Genomic DNA, 11,407 nt, shown 5'->3' on the forward strand with positions numbered 1-11,407 from the left:
TGAGTATAAATAAAATTATATAAAATCATATAAATAAACATACAATAAATTTTGGGGAGCTTCTGTCATTGGTGGTTGATTATGGGAAAATAGGCTGTTGCGAATGATTTGAAATCTGATTACATTACCAGCTCATGGATCCAGTCTATTTTAGTACTTACTAACATAATTGAAGTTTTATTGATATGACCTCATGTCGATATGATTACTAACATTTCAAATCCATGACAAAATATTTAAATTATCATTGTTGCTCTCTCGCAACTTTAGCAAATATTATACGTTTTTCGGAATATTTATATTCATGACATTATCATCACCACCATTTCCACGACAGAGGGTATGACAATGATCACGACGTCTTCATTATCGTCACCATCATAGTAGTCATTAGTATGATCACAATTAGAATTATCTTCATCATTTTCTTCCTCATCATCATCATCTTCATCATCTTCTTCATCATCATCTTCGTCATCTTCCTCATAATCATCATCATCTTCATCTTCTTCCTCATATTAATCAAAATCATGTTCCTCATCATCTCCATCATCTTCATCCTAATCATCATCTTCATCATCATCATCATAATCTTCATTGTCGTCGTCATCATCCAATACCACTACCATCACTTTAATCATAATCAGTACCTGCATCATAAACATTACCATCAACATTATAAAAAAACACCCTCATCACAATCATTATCTCCATCGTCGTCGTCGTCATCACCACCATTTGCATCATGAACATCAGCAGTAGCAGCAACACCAAACCACAATGTCAGCCCAAAATATGCCACACAGACTTTCTTTATTAACAGAAAAAATGCTACAAGCAAAAGGTTTTAATATACTCCATGAATTTATTCAACCACCCCCTCTATTACTTTTATGACATACACATCCTAAACAGCCCCAATACTATGTCCCGACTCCTTAAATGCAGAGCTAACATTGGGGATTATTAAACTTGGTACTGTCATTAAAAGGGAAGTTTTAAAGAAAGTGAGATATAAAATGTTATGTTTGGGTTAAAATGTGCTGTTCATTGAATATGTATAATATATGCCTTTTTTGCATCAACCTAAATGCAAAATGGGTTGCATTTTCGATAATCATCTCTATCTTGTAACATTCTTTATTTAATTCAGTCAGCAACACGATAGTACATAACATTTGTCTAAAAGAATCGTACGGACCTCTCATATACTTCTATGATATAAACTCTGGTACATATAATATTCAAATTAATATAATTGCGTATAATCAATAGAATCTATAGCGTATATAATATAATGCTAAAAATAGTCACTCTTTGTTCTTTTTGTCTTGTACATGATGTCCAAACGATGTGTTCGGTGCGTGTGTAAACAAAATTGATTACATGACTAGTATAATCAAACTATTTGTTGTGTCGCATGTATACCACTTGAATAAATTGAACGCAACCATGGTAACGGAGGCGGATGCTATATAGCAACACCTTGCATAATCGTATCCACACAATCTAATATCATCCGAAAATATTGCGTGAAGAAGATGCTCTTATTCACACTTGTCTCTTAAAAATCAATCGGTCACAATATTCAAATTTAGCTGATATTTCACAGCCTCCCCCCCCCCCCCCCGTTTCTTTCCAACAAAGCAACAAGATAACACGATCATTCAACTCAGGATGACATTGAGACATAATTTCTGGATGTTTTCTTATCATGTTGTTGTAAGGAATCTCTAATTCTTGTCACCCTTGTCCAGAAGAAGTTAATTTTGTCTTGCTGTTCCTATAAGAAGACGGCACATCCAAGGTAAATGGGCCGGTAAAGACTGTTGATTTTATTCAAAATTCTCAAAGGGCAATTGGAGAAGAAGCCTTCTGCGGAATTCTGTATAGAAGAAAGATGAAATAATAAATAAATAGAAACGTAATGTGGATTGATTTTCATAACCTCACATGAATATAATTCGGTCAAAAAAAAGACAAGATGAAAATGACAGCTTGACTCCAACTAATTATACAAAACAAAACAAAGTTGTAACATGTGGATCGAGTTGAAAGATAAAAGCGTTTCATTATTGCCACGGACCCCAAAATATTTTCACGACCATTGGAAAAGAGAAGCTAAAGAAGGAAACAGAAAGGAAAAAGATGAAATGTGATATTATTTACTAAATATTGCGTCAAAATCTATCACAAAATTAGATTTTTGTATCAAAGAGAGTCAAAGTTTTTGCTCGCTCGCTACGTTTTCTCGCTACATTTTAGAAATTTTGCCCAATACGCCGTCATCAGCATGGTCCCCTTCAAAATTGGCTCGTTACTCCTCTCTTCATAATCATACCATAGCTTTCAATTTGGCAAGCATTGGCAATATTTACAGCTCAAACATCTACCAGTGTCGCAGCTCATGAGCGCTTATATACCAGACCATATTGTGCAAGTAAATTCAGATTCAGATTTATTTCCAACAGAAATAACATAAATATAGATACAAACCATTTTCAGAAAATATAACAAATATTTTCAATACATTAATGATAATCATGATAACATATAAAAATAATACAAAATATTTTGTAGACAAATTATAATATATAGTTTGGATAGAAGAAAAGTATCTGTGAAAATGGGGGATTCACTCAAAGGCATAGCTTGTATAATGTGAACCCCCTAAAGGAAGAGAAAAGAGGAGAGAGGGAGAAAGAGAGACGCAATGGTTGCTATTTGCCTACGGAGATTTACTGAATACATTAAAAAGAACAGGATAACTCACAGAAGAAAAAACGAAAAAAAAAAATAATAAAAATGGAAAAAACAAAACAGGACGACAAAAGGAGAAATAAACGTAAAATAGAATCAGGACAAATTACGACCGAAAAGAGGATAAAACAAAATGATAAAGACTAATAAGAATAACTTGAAGTCTGAGAGGAGATGATAACGAGCGGGAATTTGAATTGGTAGGATGTAAGAAGTTTTTCAGTTTTCTTTTAAAAGAATGTATGGAAGGGCCGTTTTTTATGTCATTGTCGAGGGAGTTTCAAAATCTAGGGCCACCGAACATAAATGTAGGGGAAGGCGGGGTAAGTTGTGACAGTTTTTGCTTTTTGCATGTTAGAATTGATATGATTAATAATCTTGTCGAAATAAGTACCTTGCCTTGAAATTTAATTCTTCTGAAATATTTTCCACATATAAATAACTTTCTATCCCCACACTGAAAGTCATCGTGACCTTTGAAAAAAAACGATGTCAAATGGCTCAACTTGCCCCATATATGGGGTAAGTTTGAGCCACCTTCTGGGGTAAGTTGAGCCACAAAAACTATGTACAAAATGTATGGGGGGAGAACCAGCATGTCAATTTTTTGTTTAAAGTCTTTTCACTTGCTAATTCTCTATAAATACTAACATCCTGTAAAAGGAAAAAAGCAGTCATGTAAATTTGCTCCTTTCAGCCTGCATTTCAATCGATTTTTATGGTTTGTTTGTTTTTTAAGATACATGACCATAGGAATTACCATGGCTCAACTTGCCCCATGCTGTTTGGCTCAACTTACCCCACCCCGATCTTAGTGCGATAATTTTGTATCCACACATTTTATTATGCATCCATCATATAAAAGACTATTACAAGAATGAAGATCCATACCTGGACTAATAATGTTGTTATCATGTCTTAATTATATTTAAAGACGTGTGTGTTTATAAAGCACTTATCTATTTCACACTCTTTTTTACTTTTTTGGCTGATATTCATATTTTTCCCTCTAAAAAACTAGTTTTTGTTTCAAAGTTGGAAACAATGTGGTGGGGTTAGGGGTTATGCTATGGGTCATCAATACATGACACCACCACAATGTCTGACTCCTTCATTATTGGCCTGGGGCTGGTGGCTCAACTTGCCCCTATGCTCAACTTACCCCGCCTTCCCCTACTCTTTGCCAATAAAGTTCTAAAACGGGGTAAATGAAATTCGTTAGATTGCCTAGTAGGGTAATTTTGGAAAGACCGATTAAGAGGAAACATAGAATCAAATACACGTGGAAGTGTGTTTTTGTCAAATTTAAACATAAATTGTCCTAAGTGAAATAAGTATAGGTCGCTTATCTTCAGCAATTTGCTATCAAAAAATAGTGGGTCAGTGTGAGAACGAAAAGCTGAATTATGAATAACACGAAGGGACTTCTTTTGCAGTAATAACAGTCTATCTAAAATGGTTTGGTGGGTGCTGTCCCAGGCAAGTATCCCATTATTCAAGAAAGGCAAGATCAGGGAAAATATAGCATTAAAAGTGATGACGACGAAAAATGATATTTCAGTTTACTGATAATGCCAATATTTCGCGTAATAATCTTACATATACAATCTATGTGCTATTTCCAGGAAAGCTTATTATCAACTGTAACACCGAGAAATTTAATGAATGTGACACTTTCTAGATTAGAGTCATCTAAAACAATGTCCATGGGAAGTGTATCAATGGAATCGCTAAATAGCATATATTTAGTTTTAAGTATATTAAGAGACACATTTGTTGGATCTTATCCATTGTGTGACTTTTAAAAGTTCATTATTAACAGTATTTACTAAGGTATATGGATTTTTATGGGAATAAAATATATTAGAATCGTCTGCAAAAAGAGTGAACGAAAGGATATCAGATGATTTACAAAAGTCATTAATATAAATAATAAATAATAAAGGGCCTAACAGACTGCCTTGCGGGACTCCACAATTAATGTATTGCATGTTGGATGTATGACCATTCAAAGATACAAATTGACGTCTGTCGGACAAGTAGCTTCTGAACCACTCCAAGGCCTTCCCGCGCACACCATAATGAGAAAGTTTATGTAATAAGATATCATGGTTAATGGTGTCGAAGGCCATGGAGAAGTCCAGAAAAATGCCGACTAAATGTGAGCAATTATCAAAAGCGTGGGCCACTTTATCAACGAAATTCAATAATGCATGTTCTTTGTTGTGTTTTTCTCTAAATCCAAACTGAAAGTTAGAAAAAATATCGTGAGATTTAAAAAAAATTGTTTTGCTATAAACCACTTTTTCTAAAATTTTTGACAAGGATGATAATAAAGATATTGGGCAATAATTACTGACACTTAACTTGTCACCTTTTTGTACAATGGAATGACCTTAGCAATTTTCATGCGATCAGGGACTTGACCAGAGGTTAGACATGTTAGAGAAAGGTTAAAAATATATGTCAAAGGATCGACAATTTCAGATATTATACCTTTTAAAATAAAGTTATTGACATCATCATAACCAGGACTTTTTTATTATTCAAATTAGATACAATATCAGTAATATCTTTTTTGACTACGGGAGTGAAAAATATTGAACTATATTAGGTGTACCCAGGTAATCATGAAAGTGTTTTGTTGAAGGGGGATGTTCCACTTTGGCGAGTTATAGCGAGTTGCCAAAATGAGGCACTCGCGATAACTCGCATAAAGCTCTCCATGAAACTCGGGATAACTCGCGACAACTCGGCATGGCTCGGCGGAGCTCGTTCAAGCTCGGGACAACTCTCCTTGAAGTCGTGAGCAGTTTCAAAATTTTTGAACATGTTCAAAAATTTTGCTAACTCGCTGTAACTCGTGCTGAACTCACCTTAACTCGTTATATACTCGCAGAACTCGCAATTACTCGTAAAAAACTCGAGATAAACTCGTAATTACTCGTAATGACTCGCCACATCTGAGTATACGCGAGTGCGTTCCGAGTTCTCAAGAGCGAGATACGAGTATTGCGATCGTTTTACGAGTCAAGTGGAGGTGCCCACGAGATTAACGCGACTTTTGCTCGAGCACCCCCGAGTTACAGCGAGTTTCGTATGAGTTTATTCAGAGTGCGTTGCGAGTGCTCATTTACATGCCAGCTGAGTGATAAATATCCATTTTGCTATATATAATAACCCCTCAATTTTTTTTGAAAATCTGAGTTTGACCATTAATTTCTCCCAACTCCCAATTTTACACAATGCATATTTGACATCATTTGAAAGATCATTTAATTTTCTTTACAATGATGCCATGCTTGTTATGATCATGCCATTACAAAAAGAGTAGTATTCAAAAGTGCTAGATGAAGTCTGAATTGAAAAGCTGTAAAACGAGCAAAAAAGTTAGGAAATCTGAATTTTGCCATTAATTTCTCCCAATTCCAAATTTTACACAATGCATATTTGATATCTTTTAAAAGATCAGTTGATTCTCTTTAAAATGATAACATGCTTGTTAAGATTATGCCATCAAAAAAGAGCAAAATTCAAAAGTGTTGGATAAAGTCTGAATTAAAAAGCTGCAAAACTAGCAGAATAGTCATGAAAATCCATTCAAATCAAGCCCCTGCTTCTTCATTTCTTATGTTTTGTTATGGTTTATGTTGGTTTGTTTGTTGTGTTTGCTTGTGCAGCGGTGTGTTTGATTCTATTTTAATGTTGATGTTAACATGGTTAAGGTGCATGAAAACAAAAGAAACCGCTGGGAAACTCACTCATCACCATGGAAGAAAAGAACAGTGACTTTCAATATTGTGTCATTTTGCAACTTTTGAATTTTGACCTTTCCCCACATTTAAAGGCACTGCACCTCCATGTGAACCATAATCATATCATGTAGGGTATCAATTTTAAAAGAGATTAATGATCTATTCATTGATATTGATTACTTATTGATATTTACTAAAACCGAGGAGGGATTTTCGATCAAAGTCAGATTTCCAAACTTTTTTTGAGGAGTTCATTTTAAAGTGAGAGCACATTTTAACTGACCCACGCATGTACACGTACTTTTAAAATGGCCGTTGTCACTCCATTATTACAACTACCAACAAATAAGGAGAGAAATATGCCTCGACCCAAAAGATCCAAGAGTTAATTGTGGCCATTCAGGTCGGGAAACTTCGAAAGAAGATGTAATTCAAACAAGGTGTAATTCAAACAAGTAGAAGAAGTGGAGGAAGAGACAATTGAAACGGAAGAGGAGGCCAATGACGAGCAGAGCCAGGTAAAATAACAAGACACCAAACTAGACCAGGACCAAGTGGAGCGCCTGTAGCAATCTCACCTACATCACGCGATTCAATATAGCAGCAGTGCTGACTTTGAAAACTACTATAAAATTATTCACAAAACATCATTCATGTAATGATACAATACTACGTTCATTGACAATAAATGACATTTGACCTTGATCATGTGACCTAAGACTTGTCAGTGATACTTGATTACTCTTATGTCCAAGTTTCATGAATCAGATCTATAAACATTCAAAGTTATGATGGTAATTCAACAGATCACCCAAACATCGATCACCAAAGTTCACTGACCTTTGACCTTGGACATGTGACCTGAAATTCGCACAGGATGTTCAATGAGACTTATATGTTCAAGTTTCATGAATCAGATTAATAAACTTTCAAAGTTATAATGGTAATTTAACAAATACCCCAAATTGGCCAAAGTCCATTGACCCTATATGACCTTTGACCTTAGTCATGTGACATGAAACTCAAGCAAAGTGTTTAGTAATACTTTAATAACCTTATATTCAAGTTTCATGAACTAGGTTTATATATTTTCTAAGTTCTGATGACATTTCAAAAACTTAACCGTAGGTTAAGATTTTGATGTCGATTCCCCCAACATGGTCAAAGTTCATTGACCCCAAATGACTTCTGGCCTTAGTCTTGTGACCTGAAACTCAATCAGGATGTTAAGTAATGCTTGATTAACCTTATGGCAAAATTTCGTGAACTAGGTCTATATATTTTCTAAGTTATGATGTCATTTCAAAAACTTAACCTTCGGTTAAGATTTGGTGTTGACGCCGCCGCCGGCATCCATCTTTGAGTGCCAAAAATGTGCATGTCCCGCCCCTTGGTCGTATGAAACTCTTATCACTCGTAACAAAATCTTGATAACTCGTTTATAGCTCGCTTTAAGTCGTATAAACGTCATACTAAGCTCGGTCTGACTCGTTTTGCGCTCGGTTCACTCGTACAGAGAGCGTAGTGAACTCGATGTTGAGTCTTTTGTCACTCGAGCAAATTCCAGAAAAAAATGTAAATTTCACGCGAGCTTGTGCGAGTTAAGGCAAGTTAGAGCTCACGCAGCTCGCGTATGACTCGCAACTCCAACTCGCCAAAGTGGAAACCTTGCTTTAGTTCCTGTAAATGAAAAATAGTCATTAAAAATATGAGCTATATTTTCAGGATCTCCTATAATATCACCGTTAGACCTAATTTCAGTTATATCGGGCTTGTTACTGAATAAATTCATGGCTTGTTTAAGAACTTTCCATGTATTTTGAATGTCGTGATTATACAGAATTATTTGATCAGTAAAATATATTTTCTTTGCCAAACGTATTGTTTTGGTTAAAGTATTCTTATATGTGGTGTATTTAGTTTTTGGCAAATATTAATGGCAAATATGAAGAAGTCAAAAATGTTTCAAGAAATTCATGGGCAGTATTGTTACTGTCATGCTTCAATATATCGATATTGAAATCCCCTAATGTAAAAACATATTTGTACACCAACAATGGATTTCTAACTAAGTTAAAAATATCTTTGGAGAATTGTCTAGTAGTGTTTTTTTAATTGAAGTTCAGTGATGTATTCTGATGAAGGATTAAATTAAATCATGATCAGTGTGGAAATCAAGAAGTTCTAATGATGCATTAATGTTGTTTGCTATAAAGTGGTTGTACGCCGAATTAACCTGAGGGTAGCCATTTGAATTACTAGGCGTATTTAAATTAATGGAGAGGTCATCATTACTCAAATAAAACGGCGTAGGTATTCACAGAAGTATAGTTAGCGTCTCAACATTCACTACTACTTTCGGCATTGAGTTAATGAAAGAAGAGTAATTAAAGGTTTGGTCCAGGCTTAAAATATTCATATCTTAATACATAGAGTAGAATTCACTGAGCAAAACGCTGAAAATTCATCAAAATCGGATAACAAATGATAAAGTTATTGAAGTTTAAAGTTTAGCAATATTTTGTGAAAACAGTCGTCATGAATATTCATTAGGCGAGCTGAAGATACCACATCTCCACTTTCCGTTTTCTTATGTTATTACATAAATCATATTTTTTTCATTATTTCATACTTATGTGAATAATATGTCTCCCTTATGATAAAATAAATTGCAGCAATAAATATCTAACATGTCTAATGCAATAATCAGTTGTCAATCCAATTTTTCTAGTTCTTGGAGGAAAAAATTTGAATAAACCTAATTTCATATAATAAAATACAAAAGAACAAGTAGAGATGTGACATCATCAGCCCACCTAATGAATATTCATGACGACTGTTTTTACAAAATATTACTAAACTTTGAAATTCAATAACTTTGCTATTTGTTGTCCGATTTTGACGAAATTTTCAGCATTTTGCTCAGTGAATTCTACTTTATTTATTTAGCTATAAATACTTTCAGCCTGGACCATCCCTTTTAGATAAAAGGTCATGTGTGGGAACAAATAAGTAACAGACATACAGAGAAACAAAAACACATACATGTAAAAACAAATAACGAATTCATAAAGGTTCGAGAGAGGGCAGCATTTACATGATTTAGCAGAAATCTTCGTAGGCAGAGCGGACGAACGCGTCAGAGAGCAAAGACAGTGAAGATACATCATTGATAATTACTGGAGAGATGCCCAAAGAAAAAAATCAGTATAATAAGAAATGCAAGTGATGAAATATAACGATACTCCATACAGGTGGGAAAATAACAAGATTAAGCATAAGCAAAATCAATATCGTGGACACGAAAACAGAACATGAAAAGAGGCGCCCATAATTTTTGTATCGTACAATTGAAAATAGATTGTCATTGTTGCTAATTTTGGTATAGACATGCAAACAAGAAAATTACTTTAAAAAAACATAAATATACACATACATATACAAATTTGATATCAAAATGAGAATTTTAGTAGCGCAATTTCTTTGACCTTTTACTTTTTAATAAACTCACCCCAAATATCGACGCAGCCATCTCCATCAAAATCTGCTTCTTTGATTAACTTAGCGACCTCAGAGTCGACCATGCTAGCATAAATTTCTTTGATTCCGCTTACCATCTCTTCAGGACTACAGTGGAAGTGATAAAACAATGATAACATAATGATTTAAAAATACAAAGATAATAACTACAATAATAATAAGTAATAATAATAGTAATAACTAAATACTAGTTATAATTATAATAATAATAATAATAAGGATAATAATAATGATGATAATAATAATAACTTTTCTTCTCAATTCAAGACATTGGAACAGCTCATATCCTACGGAAGGTCTTGAATTGGGAAGAGACGTGAACAATAAGAATAGGGCCTATTTGATAGAATATAGAACAATACCCCTAGATTTCTGGAAGAAGTCCGGTTGCTGTTTGATATACCAACAGAACATCAAGTTGTGGACAATGGAAATAATGATAATAATAATTAACGTTAACGTAGCTGAAATAGCACATATCACTCACATCCAGAGAGCCTTTATGCGCTTAAGGATAGCACTAAAGATAGGGGTTGGGATGTTTTCCATCAGTACTTGTGCACCCGATTGTTTTGGAGGATTTGAATCAGACTACACATCTTGTGTACATGTATTTTTTCAGTGTCTTGCCTCATTTTTTTTCTTTTTTATTTCTTTGAAAAATCATTCTAGGCGAGACTCGAACCTGTATCCGTAAACTCGACTGCAGGATTTGAGCCGCATCAATCGAGCCGTTCGATTAGTCGGAAATTACACTTGATGTCCCAACGTTTCGTGCCGTTAATATTCATGAGGCGTAGTCTGACAAAAATAAACACTATTATATATCGTCATTCGCATAGACATATTCATAAAAAAGGTTACCATGGTTACGGCTAGGTAAATACTGGCCTCTCGCTTTTGGTACACAAGTACTAGCGGGGAAAAATTGCGCACGGTCCATATAAGAATGAAATGAACAATTGCTTAAATAAATTAAAGTTGAAAAACTATAATTTAATTTATCATTGGATAATTCCTAATACTACAGAGCATATAAATTGAGAAATAATAAGATGTTACTGTCATAGTGATTCATGATTTATCATGTTTATTGACAAAGTTTTGAATGACACTCTTAAACCAGCCTTTTGTACTTTATCAATGACCCCGCAAAAGCCATTCTAAATGAGCAAGCGCTGCAAAATATAGTTCGAATATTTGGAGCCAGTGACCGCCATGGCTGGGATAAAGTACCAAACAACCTACTCTTGAGAAAGGCTTTCACATCTAATCCAAGGTAGCATCATTTGCTGGAGTATAGCTTTTCTTTACCCTGATAGTCCATGGGCGCCAAGTATATCTTTTGTTTG

The 11,407-nt window shown here is 34.4% G+C and overlaps 1 protein-coding gene across 2 annotated transcripts in view; it reads right to left on the minus strand.

Annotated features, from left to right (window-relative positions):
- Positions 1-845: 845 nt before the first annotated feature.
- The window catches only part of LOC121408255 (calcium-binding protein LPS1-beta-like), a 25,178-nt gene continuing 14,616 nt past the window's right edge, over positions 846-11,407 (minus strand). The window contains exons 10-11 of one of the 2 annotated variants that reach the window (XM_041599655.1): positions 10,027-10,142; positions 846-1,885 (exon numbers count right to left, since the gene is read on the minus strand). In XM_041599655.1, coding sequence (XP_041455589.1) covers positions 1,836-1,885; positions 10,027-10,142 — 166 coding nt within the window. In that variant the 3' untranslated portion in view covers positions 846-1,835. Of the gene's footprint in view, positions 1,886-9,991; positions 10,143-11,407 lie in introns of those variants that run through there. The other variant, XM_041599656.1, reaches the window with a different exon arrangement.

The sequence above is a fragment of the Lytechinus variegatus genome, chromosome 2, assembly GCF_018143015.1.
Source record: "Lytechinus variegatus isolate NC3 chromosome 2, Lvar_3.0, whole genome shotgun sequence".
Lineage (NCBI taxonomy): Eukaryota > Metazoa > Echinodermata > Echinoidea > Temnopleuroida > Toxopneustidae > Lytechinus > Lytechinus variegatus.